Source organism: Arachis ipaensis, chromosome B7 (assembly GCF_059453495.1).
Source record: "Arachis ipaensis isolate K30076 ecotype BB chromosome B7, ASM5945349v1, whole genome shotgun sequence".
NCBI lineage: Eukaryota > Viridiplantae > Streptophyta > Magnoliopsida > Fabales > Fabaceae > Arachis > Arachis ipaensis.
The window spans coordinates 18,162,137-18,180,669 of NC_142442.1; the positions used below are offsets into that span (position 1 = coordinate 18,162,137).

The following is an 18,533-nucleotide window of genomic DNA, read 5'->3' on the forward strand; positions in this document are numbered from 1 at the left end:
CCACTAAAACACTTTTTTTTTTATAAATTCATAAATGTAAATTTTGATATTAACACCATATTTATATTAAAATTATTTATATCTTGATCCACAATTTAGTCAAGGTCCAAAATAATTAAAAGTCTAATATATAGAATTACAGTCTATATTTCATTCTGAGACGTGTCCGACCTTATATAGGTTGGCTTATGCGGTGTCAATTTGACCTGACTTATTCAAATAAGATGAATCTCAATCTACTCCTACAATATTTTTTACTCATTTAAAACTAAAAAGAGAGTAACAAACTCATCATAAAAAATGAAACTATTTAAGGTGGTTATTAATTCTATATCTAAACTTATAAATACCTTAATACCCTAAGATATTCTTCGTATTCCAATCTAATCAAAACTTGATTAAAATACTTGCTAACTTAAGTATCGGAATCCCTTATAGATAACACTCCTACTTTCACCAAGACATCAGTAGCACCTTGACATTAGAAGATGTCAGATATAACCCAAAAAGGAGTAACCCCGGAACAAAAACAAATGTTATTTTGAAAAATAAAAAATACAACATTTCTTAAAAAATAATATACCATTAGAGGTAATAAATAAAGTAGTAAGTTATAGTCTTTAGTTTTTTTTTTTTTTTTTAAAAAAATTATATTTAGCTCATTAAAAATTAAAAAATTATTAATTTAATTAATAAGTTATCTTTTTACATTTCAACTATTTATATAAAATATAATAATGTAAAGAGTCATGATTTGTATGGTTAACAAAGAGTACAAAATTCTTTGTTTAATAAGAAGAATTTAAGATGAATTTTAAATTCTAAATGTCAATGCTTTTAGGTAATAAACGAGGTAGTTAGTGCTTCTTCAAATAAGAGTACAACTTCATACTCACACATTTGTCTCATGATCTAAACCTTGATATTCTATATTATTCCTTTACCTTAGCCAGTTATTTATTCCACCTGGTAAAGGTTTGTTGACATTATTTTGCTCTTTTGGTGTGGATTTCCTGCATAACCTCTTGTAGATCATTTGTCAATAACGTTTGATGGAAGAACAATCGGTAGAATCCCGGTATTATACTCTATTATCTGTTCCACTTTTGCCATCATTGTGACTTGTAGAGTTGTAGGATTTATAAGGTTTCAAAAATGATATCTTATGATAAGAAACTTAGGAATAACATTTATTCTCTAGTTTGTAACTTGTGTTCTGAAGACCAGAAATGTAAGTGTATCAGTATTATAGTATTTGGCTAATCTCTTGCCTGAGATAATGTACTGTGTATTGCATCCAGCTGAGTGGGCTAACTTTAGCTAATTGTAGATTTTACTATTGATTTAAATGTATACCATTCTTTTAGTTGTAACAGCTTCGATGGTTCCCCTTTAAATGCTGCTCCATTTGCTGTTTATGCAAGTTTATTACTTTAGGTGGGTTAAGACTAATCTTATAAACTTGACAAAGGAGATCGTTACTGAAGTTTCAACTGCCATCAGCAACTGAGGCTTTTTAACATGGGATGCTTGTTTTTTTTCTTTTTAACACTGATATTGATTAGTAAGCAGTAACTTTTTAATTAGTGAGATGTTTTAAGTAATAATAGCCCCAGTGGAAGTGACTTGAGTGAATTTTACCCGTAAGGGTTTGAATCCAAAGAAGCACTACTCAAATGAATGTTACAAACGATTTAAGAGGAAAAAATGTCAGAATCAAATAATAGGTCTGAGATATACGTAAATGCTATGTTCATGCAACTGTAATTACAAAATTAACAAGGAAAAGAAAAATCTTTAAACTGTTTCTTATCGTGCTCAAATGCTAAACAAAACTAGCTCAATTTTTTAATGTTACTTCACTTTGCAATTTTTTTCAACTTTTATTATATTAATGGAATGTTATAACAATCTAACTCAATGTACAGTTTATTTTCTCAAATAATTTCATTTTTTAGTCGGTAAAGAAAAAAATTGCAACTTAATTCCTTTAACATTTTAATTGTCCATGAAAAGCAGTGCATGTACTAGCTTCGGAGGATCATTTTTTTTTTTTTACGGTTTTTCCCAACCTGGGCCAAACTAAACACTAATTCGTCGCAGATCGAAACTCCATTTAAAGATTTATCGCTGACCAATAAATAGCTGCAAGTACAAGGTGGGATGGGAGGATCATTTTACAAGTTGCTTTTGAATCATAAAAAGTTTTATTTGAACATCCAAATAAGTTTCGCATATCTGCGAAGAGACAAAATAATATTGATATTTCTTTTATTTTTTTTTTTTGGTTGTCCAAAACAAATTTAATGCTCAATAACATTTTAACATATTATCCTTGAATTATCTAGGATCTGCAGAGACGGGGAGTGATTTCCCGCCAATGGTTACAGAAACCAACTCCATTTATTCATCTAGGGACCAAGGATAACATCATTTTGGAAATAATTCTGGTAAAAATTCTGATTATCTAATCATTCCGATTGTACAAATCTCTTACTAAGAAAAAATGTTATCTGCACTCTCTAGATGACCTAACCATTCCATCTGCAAATTGTTTCAACTTCCCCTAAACTAAAGTCTAAAACCCTTTGTCCTCTAATCAAAGTATATCAATCTCCATAGCTCAATGAAGTTGGTGAATTGACGAAATTACTGAACAATATCCAAGCATGCATGATTTGAATCAAGGACCCCATACTACTTAAACCTCTCACCACTAGACCAATCTAAAGGCTTCAATGTTCTTCCAATCTAGTCCCCAGAAAAATCTAATCTAATATTCCATATTCCACAGTCATAATTCATAAAACTTCCAAACTTATTCTATCTATCTATCTATCTATCTATCTATCTATCTTCAGCATAAAATTGATAATCATAATTCATATGATGCTAATATCAACGACATTATAAGTTACAATTTGCTAATTACCGATATAGCAAATATATAAACATAATTAACACTTAACATTTATAACAATAACAGAACACATTTCAGTGCAAAGTACGCGAATCGTAACCCATAAGCGGAGACGGTGAATTAAACACGTAATTAACAAATTACAAACACAGCATAATCAATTTCTTTCTTCTTATCAATCTCCACTATAATTCGATTATAATAAACAATCCACAAATGGGCCACATAACCCCTAATTCAACCACAAGGTTTTAAATATATACTCTCATACCGCATTCTTCGCCAGACCATTCGTCTCCCCGGCCGGAATCTGCACGTACCCTAACTTCTTAGGGCTCTCGATCTTATCTTCTTCTTCGTCATCATCGAGGTAATCTTCGTACCGGTACTCGTAACGGCTTGAGAACATGGACCAGACAAGGTACATGGTGGCAGCGGTGAGGGCGCCGCAGCCGACGCCGAAGAGGAGGGCGACGACGACGGAGAGGATGTCCTTGGTGCGATCACGGAGGGAGCTGAATTCTTCGGAGGAGAATCCGAAGGGTGCGGCGAGGCGAGGGCTGCTGTCAATATCGACGGCGGCGGAGGAGTCCTCGACGGCGCGGTCGAAGAAGATCTCGGAGGGGAAAGGGCGGAAGGAGCGGATCTCGGTGAAGGTGGTGAGTGTAGCGGTGGAAGGAAGGGAGGGATCGTCGGAGGAAGGAAGGGCGAACGTGTAAGAGGATATGACGAAGGTCCGACAGGGGCGAGCGGAAGCGGTGGTGGCGGAGAGGGCGACGAGGAGGCCGAGGACGACAGCGATCTGGAGGAGGTGGGCCATGAGAGAGAAAGAGAGAAATTGGAAGAAAGAAACTGAATGGAGAAGAATGGGTGCAAAATGGCAAAGTATTTGATGGAATTGTCTATGCCAGCTGTTAAAAATATTTGAAAAATTAACCTAATTTATTTTGTTATATTTATTTAATGAACCACAATAATTTTAAAAATTAATTTTTGACCCCGTATAACTAAAAGTGAAAAAATAATTGACGTTTGACGGGGTTGTTTTGGGCTTAAGAGGCAGAAATCAGAACCATTGAGACATTGAGTGTGAGACGGACTCCTGGGAAGTAGTATTATTCCTCTTGATCTATCATTGGAAAATTCCAAACGCTCCCCTTGAGAAGTCCCTGATCTAGAAGATTTTTGAGTTCAAGAATCGTTTTGCCTTGACTCAGCGCCAGACGAACTCCACGGCTGATTGCTTGGCTAAGCTGGCGTTCAAAATTAATTTTCAAAAAAAATCTCAAAAACTAACTACAAGATAAATTCACCAAGTCAACTCCTTTTTATTTTTAATTTTTAAATTTAAAAAATTAAGAGAAAATATCATTTTTTTTCTCCTAAAAGATTTTAAAATGATATTTTTTTTTCTATTTATAAAATATATAATCTTTTCTCTTATAATTTTTTAAAAAAAAAATTTTTAATTTATTCTAAATTTTGTATTAACTAATGTTAACTTTATCCATTTTTTCAAAAAATTATTTTTATAAAAATATCCTTTAGCAAAAATTTTATTTTTTTGTCATTAAATTTTTCTTACTAAACTATTCTCTAATAAATTATTTTTTATTAATTAAATTATATTTTTATTAAAATAATTTTAAAAAGATTAATAATTAAATTATTTTTTTCTAAGATACCATTTAATAAATTTTTAATCATTAAATTGTGATTTTACCAAAATTTTTGTTAACAATTATTTTTATATTTTATTATTAATTTTCTAATATCAATATATATTATTTTAATATTAAATAAAAAAATCTTACCACTATTAATATGTATAACTATTAATATTGATAAATAATTTGTTTCATAAAACTATTGAAAATTATTAACAATTTTATCAAAATTTAAAAATAAGTCGAGATAGATAAATCCCAAATTTAAAAAATTAACATCTCATTCTTTCACATCCCTACAAAGTTCTTTAATTTAAATAAAGAGCATTGTGTATAATAGAATATGTTTTTATGTTGGTGTATTTTTCTTTGTGCAAGTTGCAATCTCCAATACTCAACTCTTGAAATTTCTAAATACCTTATTGAGTTGTCAAATTTGAAAAATGATTTTTAGGAAGTTTATCGTTTCTAATATCCTCCAACATCAAATAAATAGTGCATTTTAGTTTTTTTTTTTTTTTTTTTGCTTTTACAAAAGCTATTAATAAACATATATTTGTTGTAAAGTTAGATAAATCTAAACCTTTTTATTTGTTTGACTTGTTGTGATTTTGCTTTGGCCTGTGCTGAAGCATGTTGTTGAGTTTGTTTTATGACTGAAGTTTGTGATGCACTTACTGAAACTTCCTGTAATTTGAAAAGGTGATATATATATATATAGAGTGTGTGTGTGTCAAATTGTATTTATTTAAGAGTAGAATAGTTTGCTTTCTTGGCTCTCACTGGAGCCCTTTGACAGCCTTTTCTATTGTGTCCTAAATCTTTACAATTAGAGCATCTAACTGTTGAAATTTTCCTTGCATTTGATGGTGCATCTTCATCTTTTTTTCTTATCCTACTTTTTCTTGGCCTCCCTGAAAATCTACGTAATGTTGGTAAAAGCACATCTGTATCATCTAAAGTATCCAGATCCAGAAAAGGGCTATGTAGTCTAGAATAAGCTATGATGTACTTATCTTTATTGTAATATGTATCACAATAATTCTCCACTTTTTTTCGTATGTAAATAATGGCTGTCACACCATGTTTGCATGGCAACCCACTTATTTGCCATGCTTTGCATTCACATGTATGCAATGCTAAATTCACAAGAAATCTTATAAAACTGTCATATACTTCATATCGATGTTCACCAGCAGATTTTACTTTGCAATATATTGCATTCTCAATAGTTTTATTTATTTCAGTTGCAATCCTTGGTCCAACGTTATATGACTAAGATGCAGTAGAAGAAAATTGTGTGTAGAATCTTATCATGATTTTGATTTTTAGTCCATCCACTAATTTTAACACAGCCATTTTTCTCAAGTTGTCTATCCAAGCATTAAACGACTCACACACATTATTAGTAATATGTGAACTTCTATGATTTGTGTAAAATGCATGTGTAGACCAAGTGTATAATGGGATATCCATCAAATATTGGTAGGCATCGTTATCAAATGCTTTCATCTTTTTCATTGTCTTTTTTTGAAAAGAAATTCATTTGGAGCTTTGGCAGCCATCCAAAAAAGATCTTGTAAGATTAATAATGGATATTTTACTTTGAAATTATTCAATAAAAACTTACTACAATGTCTATGCCATGAATTTGGAAAGTACTCAGAAATTACATGTGTCAATTCCTGACATTAAATAGAAACAAATTAAAATAAATTATTAATAATGAATAATATTATGTCAAAATAATACAAATTAAAATATATTACCTTTTGTCTGTCACTCATTATTGTGTAACGATCATCTCCTAATGCATCATGTAAGCAGTTTAAGAAAAAGCTTCATGAGTATCTACACTCTGCCTCCACTATAGCAAATGCTATGGGAAATAATCTATTATTTGCATCAAGAGAAACTACACATAGCAATACCCCTCCATATGGACCTTTCAAATGATAACCATCTAAACCAAAAAATAGTCTACAGCCATTTAAAAATCCTGATATACAAGGAGCTAGACACACAAAAATCCTCTTGAAAATACGATTTTCCTCTTCCAATGTCATTTGATCATAGTACTCCAATATTACTATGCTCCCTCTGTTTTTTTCTAGTAAAAGATTAGCAAACTTAACTATTTTCTTATAATTTAAAGCATGATATTAAACTACTCTTCCACCTTAACCCATGACAATAATAAAGAAGTCTTATGACCCACAAATTCAGTCCAACAGAATACATAAATTCAGTTATAATTTTAGTCTTTATTATCTTATCTTATCTTTATGTTATCTTCTTATCTTATCTTATCTTTACTCTTATCTTTCGTAGGCAATACTCTATATATATTTAGTTTTACCTTTATAATTCAATTCAATTCAATCAATCAACAATCAATAAAATTTCATCATTTTTCTTTTTCTATTCTTTCACAATTTTATCATATTAGAACCTTCAACTTCTTCCCTTCCTTTTCTTCTGGCCCTATATAATTGCCTAGGATGGGCTTCAACTCTAAACTTGGTAATCAATTCATTAGACATGAGTTCATAGCTCATATTTGGATCAGCATTTAAAGATTGTTTTAACTTTTTTGCTATCCATGTAGAATTAGCATTTCTCTTTTTAGATTTTCTAATACAAGTATACCTTGACTCATAACTCTTAATCATAAAAGCAACACCATTTGGAGAAGAAGCATGGATCTTCCAAAGACAACCTTTAGAAGCACAAGTGGCAGTCACCCTTGCTTTCTCATTTTTCACTCTTATTATATCAAAATTCTCTTGAATTATGTAATCTCTCAATACACTCCCGAAGTGTTAACTTCTACTTCATTTTCATTATCTCACTTTCATCCTCCATGTTAACTTCTACTTCACTTTCTTCCTCTAAAGTGTACTCATCCTCATTCTATTCCTCATCATCTAAATAACCATCTACATATTGATCCTTATTAACATTATATTCTTCATCACTATCGGTAAATAATTGTTCAATAGGTGGCTCACTTCCATCATACTCATTGACACTAGATATAGCTTCAATATTGGTAGATATTTTGCTAAAATGACAAAAAATTGGCGTAATTAATAATGAATAACTATAACAGAAGTAAAGAAATGGCGAAAACAAAGAAGCTATGCAAAAACAAGAAATTCAAAATGAAGGGGTTAGGAATATATTCAGGATTGCCAATGATATGAATTTTTTTTGTAAATTAATTGAGTTTGAGAAAAGGATGCCAAACATTATTACTTGAATTTATAGTAACGGTGATGATTACACAAAGTTATGCGGTAATGACAGCACCTAAGTAGGCGATGGCAGAGACAAACAAAGGAATTTGGAGAGATTGAAAGAGAAATAGTGCAGGAACGATAATATCAATGAACAGATAGTAGAGCGACCGCGAGAGAATTGGAATCCTAATTCAAAAATTGAGTTTAGTTAGTAAATAAAGAGTAAATTACCAATTATGCCCCCGATTTTGTAAAACGCTGACAATAATAACCCTAATATTTGTTAACGACAATTATACCCTCAAAAATTTTAAAAACGCAATAAATCTGCCCAACCGTGAAGAGAGCCCTTCTCCATCAAACGGAGCTTGGTGATGTGGCAGACGGAATTCCAACGTGGCATCCGTTAAGGGCTTTAGTCCCATTTCTCCTTTATCCCTAATTCATGAAACCCTAATTGCCCAATTCAAAGTAAATGACCAGGCTAACCTTAAATGAAACACTCCATTTAACTATGACCATTTAGGACGCTGGAAAGGGAAGAGTTTCTTAGTGTTGGTCTCTATTTCTCTTTGTCTCGTGTGTCTCTGCATTCGCCTCTTGGAATTGTTAACATCACATGCAATCTCGCGTTTGGCATTGATACTCGGTGAAAAAATCTCCATTGAACAACGAAGGTTTCGGTAAGCATCATATGTTTCCGTTCTTCTTGTTATCAGTTCGTTGGGGTTTGTATATTGTTGATGATGAAGTGAAATTTTTTTTTGAAATGGCGGTTCGATGATGGGTATCTTGATGTGTTGATTTATCTGATTGTGACTTATTTGATGATTTTTGTTAGATGGCAACTCATATCACGTTTGTATATCACCATCAGGGTTGGCTAGAGAAGGATGCGGATGGTGTGGTGTGGTGGGGTATAACGGTGGTTTAGTGAGTATGATCGACAGGGTGCATGTTAATATATGTAATCTGTTCGTTGTTGAGGGTTTGTTTCTGGACTTAGGTTATACTAGGTATAATAAAGTGTATTGGTTGGAGCCAGGGATGGATTTAGCTAACGAGTTACGGGTGCTGAGAAGGGATGCCGATGTGGCTAAGTTGTGTGATGCTGCACTGAAGAATGAAAACAGGGTCCACTTGTATTTTGAGCATCCTGTTGACGCTGATCCAGAGTTAGTTGATGAAGTTGAGGGACCTCCTTCAGAAGATCAGCAAAATCATGACGAGGATCTCCCACAACATGAGGAACATGGAGGACCAGATGATATATATAGAAGTAGATGGAGCTTCTTCAGAAAATCAGGAAAATCATCAAGATAATCCCCCATAGTATGAGGAGCAACAGCAACAGGAGGGTGAATCAATGTTGAGTAAAGGTGGGAATGATCAATCGGAGAAAGATGACGTAGCTACTGATAACGTACCCATTCAAACTCAAGCTGCAACAGTTGAAAATGAGGAACCCAATTTAGGAGACAACCATGAGACACACGTTGAAGGAGAAGAGGGGGCAATCTCATCCTGAAGAAGCTGATGGCCGGGGAAGAAAATGCAGGAAGAAACATGGAAGGCCCCAACCATCTGGTAGAGCGCAACCTGCCCCACAGAACAATGGTGATGAACATGCAGATTATTATATTTATTGTATATTTTTTATTGGTTAAAACATGCAATTATTCACAATTATCATGTTAATAAATTGTAGATCCTAGGATGAATATTATTTACTGTTGGGATTCTATTTTAATTGCCAAAAGTTGTCTGTTAATTACTTACCTAATCATATGAATGCGTCACATTGTTGAGTTAGATGAGGATGCCTCGTGTCAGATACAAGGTCGGAGGCATCATCCAAGACCCCCTCCATCAGGTCAGAGGATTCTGCCACCCAGGGAGGAGAATCAGGCTCCAACGGTGGTTGTTCTTAACCAAAATGACCATGATGTTGGGACCAAACACCACAAGGACTCCAGTGGTGTCAAATGAAACCATGAATGGAGCTAGTAAAGAAACCACTTCTAGGTTCGCTAAGTTCATGCCAAATCAGTCTGGTTGAAGGAGACTTGGATTTCTAATTAGTTCTTTTTTTGGGTTATAAGTTCAAAGTTCAAATTTAGTTACAATACTTTTTCTACTTTTTGGGTTATATGTTGATATTAGTATTGATGGTTATTAGCCTTTGTTGCACAATTTAAGTATTTTGGTGTCTGATATTAAGACTAATTAGCGAGTATTCAGTATTTTGGTTGGAACAATTTGTGTTAATGCTAAATGTTATGCAGACCAAATATTTTAATATTATTCTTGTTCCTTTGGCAGTGTTTGATTTCTTAAACCCATCTCAATTTAGTTAACATATCTGAGTTGCCCTTTTTATTTATTTGCATTCACTCCATTCATGCTTTTGTCAGTATTCAATTGAGTGTAAGACATATATCCACTTCATTAATAAGCAAGAAAAATAGCTACAACAATGTCAACATAACTTCCACAAAATAATAACACATAACATCCATTAATAAAAACTGTCCTGCATGCATCCCTTCTCCTATCTAACCAAACAAATCACACTCATAATCAAACTCAGTACAATTCCACACAGAATGATGCATAGAAACAATTTAACTCTCTTCATGTGCTCCATTATCATCTTTCCATCTCTGTGTATGATCTCAGTCTCAACACTAGTAAATCTCCCTTTCAAGACTCCACATTCATTGCATACTAGTGTTCTATTCTTGGATGCATGATTCCTCCAGTCCAACAGATTCCTCGTTTCGTCCATCTACTAAAAATAATGGCACCCAGTGTTCTTCGTCTGCCCAGCATAAAAGCCATTCATCAAGCTCAATTCTCAATAGGGAAGGGGGACAGATTCACCAGAAAATTCATATATACCTTCCACAGAGGACACCTAAAAAACTATCTCCCTGGGTTTCTTCTCGCCTTCGACTTCAACGCCACCAGCTAAAGACGGCAGAAGCATGTCCCGTAATAGGGCTTGCTCCCGTGTTCTTCGAGCCTTTCAGAGCTACTATTTTCCATGTGACTGTGTCCTTCGATTGTTATTGGACATGCCTTTGCTTCTGGTGAATTGGGGAAAACGTTAGGGTTTATCTTTCTGGTGAATTGGAAAAAATGTTCTCTCTCATCTCCATATAAAGGAGAAACGGGACTAAAGCCCTTAACAGATGCCATGTTGGAATTCCGTCTGCCACATCACCAAGTTCTGTTTAACGGAGAAGGGCTCTCTTCACGATTGGACAGATTTGTTGCATTTTTAAAACATTCGAGGGTATATAATTATCGTTAACAAATATTAGGGTTATTCTTGTCAGCGTTTTACAAAATCGGAGGGCATAATTGGTAATTTACTCGTAAATAAATATGAAGGGATAGTATGGTAAATTAGAATATTAATTTTATTGAATAAAATATTTAATTTTTTTAAATGGAATATTCTGTTAATATTTTTAACTAAATAGATTAAATTGTATATTTTACAAATAGAGGGGAGGAGAGTGTCATTTTAGCATCTCTCAGGAGAGAGAAGTAAAATTTTTCCAAAAATTAAAATAATGACTAATGAATCTTTTTTATATGATGAACTTATTTTTCAATTAGTTTATTAGAGTTAGCTTCACTCTTAATTAATTTTAAAAAATATTGGTGCTCATCAATAAATATAGTAAACCGTGTTTAGATAATTTTATAAGTACTTTTTTTATATTTCCATCAAATAGAGCTGTTATGGACAGCTCCATCAAATACTTTTTCAAAAAAAATAAAATAAAAATAGAATGGTGTTATTTTTTATTTTTTTTAGGTGAATTACAAACAAAAATGTTGGTTTTTTCAGTTTTAGCCCGATAGAAATTTCTATTAGATTTTGGATGATAAAATTATAAAAGTAATAATTGATTGATATATTTTAAATTTTAATTGCATAAAATAATTATTTTGCAAATATAAGTTGTTTAATTTTTTTAGAAAAAAAATTGTTTTCAACTTTTTAACTAATTTTTATATTTATATATCTATGTATCTATCTATAGTTCTATACCATATATAATAGATATTAAAAAAAATTAGTGCATACCTTTTTTGAAAAAAATATTTTTTATGATATATAGTTTATTAAAAATATTTTTTTATTATTTTCAAAACTTGAACTCAAGACTTATTAACTAAGTTATATATAATTCATCATCTTAATTATTTTATTTTTATTATTTTATACATATTTAATAAATAAAAAAAGTAAACATATTAATATCTATTAATACACTAATAATATATAATGATAATATAAGGGGTAAAACACATGCATAAACCAAACACATGTCAATATTACATGAATCTCTCAAAATAAATAATGTTACGTGGATGTCTTCAGTCATATTTCTATATAAATCGAATTCATTGAATTCAAATTAGACATTATAGTAATAAATTGAATCAATATGATTTGAATTACATAGTGCACCGGATTTAAATATAAATCGAATTTATTAAATTCGAATTAGCCATTGTAGGACTAAATCGAACCAATATGATTCAAATAACATGGTGTACTACTAAATCGAATTAAGTCAATTTCTTAGTAAATCAAATGTAACAAATTTGATTTATACTCAATGGTAGCTAGTGGTAAATCGAATCCACAAAGTTCGATTTAGTATGCAGTGACCTATATATAAATCGAGCTAAATTAATTCGATTTAGTATGATACTAACGTATATAAATACGAGCTGAACGTGGATTTCTCATCATAGTGGGCTCACAATAGCTAGTGATGATAGTTTTTTAGTTTTGATGCACTATAGAGGGTCGTTTAAGAAAAAAATACGATCTGGAATTAAATTTATTGATAAGGATCCGCCAAGTGTTTTTCTCAAACCTTCAATGAGTTTCACGAGTTTTAGAATACTATAATCCAAAAATTGGGGCTGCACGGCGTGAAACGGATAGAGAAGTTATTTTATAGAATTTCGATTTCCATGTTAAATGATGATGTGAAATACGATTCATTCGCCATAGGTAGTGATGAAGATTTGCAAGTTATGTTCCATTGTCGTCATCAGTTTTCTGAGGTGAGGACCCCTGAGTTATTGGCCAAGTTTGTAGATATGGTCCGTAGTTCAGGAGGTTTGAACTAGAATTCTCAATCTTTAGCAATGCCAGCCTGCTGTAGTGCAATGCCTCTTGGTGCCTCATCATCTGTACCCGTGATTACACTTGAGGCAGTTTTGGTTGTATCTCCGTCCTTCCCAGCTGATCTAAACCGCAATCGTGACGGAGAAATAGGTGATACTCGATCCTTTAGTGAGTTTGCGATTGTGATGGCCGGTAATCCTGTTGAATTTGGATCCTCTAAATTTTAAATTTGTACTTTAGAGGGTAAAGTGTGATCTTCTACCCTTGAATGATTTCTCTCTCATATTTATTCTTGGTCCCACCTATAAAATAAATGGTGAGAGATCACACTTAAATCTCTAAAGTGAAATTCAAACTTTAGAGAATCCAAATCCAATCCTGTTATGGTCCTACTTTTCTCAGAGGGTGGGCACCGGATGGTGTCGAGGATGTACTGCAGGATGATGATGGTGATGATATGGAGTCCGCCACGATTGCTTATGATAGTGATGATGACATAGCGATAAGCATTCTAGCTGGGGGTGGTGGAGCATCTAGTTCAGGAACTCAACAGTATCTCTCGCACTTTTCAACTTTGGACTTGGATTCCATGACACAGCAGGGGGTACCAGGAGTACCTGTTAGATTTGGGACCAGAGATACACAAAATACAAGAGCTCTAGCTGAGTTTCAAGTTGGTTAGCAGTTTTAGGATAAAGAGGAGGCCGTCTTAAGCGTGAAGACTTATAGCATCCGCCGTGGGGTTGAGTACAAAGTGTTGAAATCCGATCATCGTAAGTATTATGGGAAGTGTACAGAGTTTGGCAACAGGTGCACATGGTTAATTCAGATCATTCTTCGCCAGCGCAGAGGTATTTGGAGGTAAAACGGTACAATAAACTTCATACTTGTTTGGCCATATTAATATCTAGTGATCACAGGATGCTTGATTATTATGAGATATCGGCCTTCATACTGCCTATGATTAGAGCTGATGCTGCTGTGTCGATCAAGGTACTGCAGAATGCGGCTATAACCCCTAGCTCCTCTACGACCTTGAACCCTCCCCTCTAATGCATCAATGGCATCGTCAAGCCATCTCCACTCACGATGACTCGAACGTGTCCCGACACGACGTCTCCGCTCAACACGACGGTTATTTGGAACATCAGGCACCTAATCCATATTCGGATCCTGTCCTAGACCTCTCTGAAACGTCTCTGGCAGGATTGCAACTGCTCTGAAGTCACCGAGGAATAGCTCAGGCATCAAGAATCGCCTACCATGCTAATGCCACCACTATAAGTATGCATGTGACGGTCCTGGATCTGGAACAACATCAAATCATAACACACGCTACATCCGATTGGTCCAATGAATGTGCCAACTCTGTAAGGTAGAGGGAAACCACTGATTGCTCCCTCTTCCATCCTTCAACATCAAGAAATCGATGTTGAGTGCGGTTAGTGGCCGGTGTTGTACTCCTCCAAGTTGTGATAGCACCGATCCACCTGAGACCACTCGATGATAGCAAAGTAGATCAATGTCGTCACAAACCTCCATAACGCCGTGTGTCGTGGCTCTAGTATTTCGAGATGCATTACCTGTACGAGATCCGGTGAGCTGTATGGCATCCACGCAAACTATAAAGAAAAATGGTTCTAAAAAAAGGCGTCATGATCAGTAAGAAGACAAAATAACTGAACAATAAAAGCTTGAAATGTTTAACACTCACATCTAACCCGAGTAAATCTATCCTCAGTCTGCAGGGCGCGACTCGAGGTCCTTTCTCGCTCAATGTTAGCTGATAACCTGACCACCTATGACCCAAGATATGTTATCAACAACTGTCACAAACCATAAAAATAGTAACACACAAAATAACTATTAATATTGAGTGCCTCGTCGGCAAGGGCCAGTGAAAGGCGTCAAACCCATCGGGCCTAAAATCTGGGAACCACCAGATGATCCATGACTGGAAGAGCTGCAATGGACCGGTCAACTTAACCACGTGCTTGTTGGCCACACACACAAGCACTGGTATAACCACGATAGAGTGGCAGATCCCCACCTATATCTGCCCATATCCTCTAATCTCGCTACGTACGGCAACCACCTAATATGCATGCGTGTACCGGACTTGTCACCCAAGAGCTGCGTCGATAATAGCCTCGTGATGTATGCTCTCGTGTACCTCTTGACTGTCTCCTCGTCTGCACCGTGGGAAAGGTCACTGAATGTCTCCTGCATCCAAGTGCACTTCATAGTGAACTTGTCGATGTAATCCGCTGGCGGCAACACACTCAATAACTCCTCGAACCAAGCCCATGCTGGACAGCCGCCGTGGATGTATCACTTGAAGTCTGTCAGACATCCGCTGACGTACTGTTCGTTGATCGGGAGCCCTAGCTGGTACGCTACATCCTGTAGCATAATCGTGTACTCTTCGAATGGCATGTGAAAAGTATGTGTCTCCGGACACCGTTTCTCAACAAATGAACTCACTAGTGGCTCATCCAACCTAAACCAGTGGTCGTTAAGCCTCGAGAGATGGGCTAAGCCGGCCATCTGCAGGTACGGTATGATCCTCTCGTCTAGGGACATACCATGTTGCCTCCTCATGTTCGTGATACATTGGTGGACTGCATGATGATGAAAAAATTCTCTAAGAACCATAACAATTTAGAAAACAAAAATCACCTAAAACGGATAATTCTAATAAAAAATACTTTGATATAATAGATATTGCAAACCTGAACATAGATAACCTAATATTGTTGAATTATATTAAATTAAACCAACGTAATCCAAATTAAATTAAATTCTAATGGAACATAGTTAATCTAATATTTACGACAGAAAGCTAAACCCTAAACTATAACTAAACTTGTAGTGCCTTGTTAATCTAAGATTTAATAATTTAATTTTTTAAATAAATTAAATCATATTAAATCCTTGCTAGTCTTCTACTATCTAGTTAATTCAACACTTGAAATCTAAATTAAACTAAATTATTACTCCAACAAAATTTCTAACCTAGTTAAATGTCTAACATTAAAAACTTACAAATTCTAACCAAACATGTTATCACTACTCGTCAACATACTTAGTTATCCCTCATCCAACATGCATTTGTGGTTTCAGTGTTCTAACAAATTACTACCCCTAAATCAATACTCTAACTACTCTTTGAAGATTAAAAATTCTAATAATCAAGTTCTAAATAATTTAATATCATTAACAATTCTTTATTTCTTAAAAAAAATAAATTAAATTAAATTTCATTCACTAACCTCTTTATGGACACTACCAGCAATATGGGCGACTCTGTCCAACCATAGATTCAATTCGGGTCGTCTTCCATTTTCGCAATTTGAATCTTCTAGTATAGATTTCCTTAGTTACTCTGGATTTTTCGTTTTGGGTGGATTTGGTATAGTGAAATGTAATTCAAAACAAGTGAATTCGAATTTTATATATAGTGATATCTATTCTAAATCGAATCAATATGTGTCGATTTACCACTAACATGTTCATTCATAATTCAAATTAACTTCATTCAAATTACTATGGTGGTGTAATTCGAATTTAATCCATTCGATTTACTATGGTAGCGTTTGTTTTCAGAGACAGGACACAGAGACATGGATAGTACATGTTTAAAATGTGTTTGGAAGCAGAGATATGGACACGGAACACATTGTCTCCGAGACAGTTTTTTATATTTTTGTGTTCACTCTTTTACGAAGGACAATGATGGACACGGGATTTGGAATAGTAGACATGAACTTTTTTATAAATTTTGTTTTTCTTTTTGTCTATAGATATTTTTTATTATTCCACTATTATCCCTTCTTATTTTTTTTATAATTAGTCTTGAAACTTTTTTTTTCATGTAAAAACGGATTCTTTTTTAAAACTGATTTTTTATTTAAAATTAATCTGACTTATTAACCTAAACAAAATTTTTTATTAATCAAACTCAGATCTATTTTTTTATTAATCTTAACCATATATATTCCTACATATTAATAATAAATTTAAAAATAAAATAAATATATTTATAATTTTTATTTTAATATAAATACTATTATATATTTTTTTATTAAAATTTTTGGTCTCTTCAAACATTTTTTCAAGTTTCATCTGTACTTTTACGTACTCTCATTCTCTATTAAATTAGTTTGTACTTGATGTAGAAAATTTGGAATCATATGGTTATTTTAGTCATTTCATATAATATTTTAGTCTTGTCCATGTGTATCCAAATATAATACTGGACATTACATTAGTGTCTTGTACGTACATCGTATCCAAACACAATACACAAACAATAATTTTTAGTGTCCCCGTCCTATTGTCTCTGTCATAGTGTCATGTTCTGTCCTGTTTCTAAAAACAAACGCAGCCTATATGCCATAATACCATGGGCTAATTCGAACAACTTGTATCGAATTACTATGGATAGACTAATACCATGGGCATTTCGCATTTCATTCCTTCGTAAATCGAAGCTAATTACTTCAATTTACCTTGTTTCCTACTAAATTGAAATATATATATATATATATATATATATATATATATGAATGAAAATATCCACGTAACATTATTTGTATTGAAAAATTCATGTAATATTAGCATGTGTTTGATTTATACATGTGTTTTACCCTAATATAAGAACTTTAGTATATAACATTTTTTTTTAAAATATATTTTATCATATATAATTCATAAACGACAAATTTTGTTATGACTTAAATAAAAATTTCTTAATTAAAATATAAAAAATTTAACATATTAACTAATTTCATATGTTCACATATTCAATTTACATAAACATAAAATAAGAGGCTCCGATACCTATAAAATAAGAGGATTGTCTGATAATATTATTGTTGCTCAATAGGCTTTATATTTTATGAAAAAGACTAAAACTAAGACAGGAGTTATTGCCTTTAAAATTGATCTAGAAAAGGCCTATGATAGAATAAATTGGGATTTTATTGAACATACTCTTAATAAGTTTGGTTTTTCATCGCAATCAATCAAGCTTATTATGTCGTGTATTAAATCTTCATCTCTTTCTATTCTATGGAATGGGAATAGGCTTGATAGTTTCCAACCCAAAAGAGGCCTGCGATAAGGAGATCCCATGTCGCCCTATCTGTTTGTTCTATGTATGGAGCGCTTGAGTTGCTATATCTCTCAGTTAATGCATAATAGGGACTGAGAATCGATAGCAATATCTAGAGATGGGCCAATAATGTCTCACTTGATGTTTGTAGATGATCTTATTTTATTCTGTAAGGTAAAGAAATTACAGGTGCAACTTATTTTAAATGTTATGAATCTGTTCTGTAGAGCGTCTGGTATGAGGGTTAATTTTGAGAAATTCAGAGCTATCTGTTCCTCTAATGTCTCTAGACAGCGCAAGGATATGTTTACTGGGATATCATTTATTCGCATTACCAACTTTTTGGATAAATATCTGAAGGTTTTTCTTTGTCATGCTAGATCTTCTAGAGCAGTTTTTCAAGATGTCAAGGACAAGATTCGTGAAA

At 33.3% G+C, this 18,533-nt stretch overlaps 1 protein-coding gene across 1 annotated transcript; it reads right to left on the reverse strand.

Annotated features, from left to right (window-relative positions):
* Positions 1 to 2,948: 2,948 nt before the first annotated feature.
* LOC107609590 (uncharacterized) lies at positions 2,949 to 3,992 on the reverse strand. Its single transcript, XM_016311592.3, has one exon. It carries the CDS (start codon positions 3,738 to 3,740, stop codon positions 3,186 to 3,188), a length of 555 nt encoding a protein of 184 aa, XP_016167078.1. The 5' UTR covers positions 3,741 to 3,992; the 3' UTR covers positions 2,949 to 3,185.
* Between the last annotated feature and the right edge of the window lie 14,541 nt (positions 3,993 to 18,533).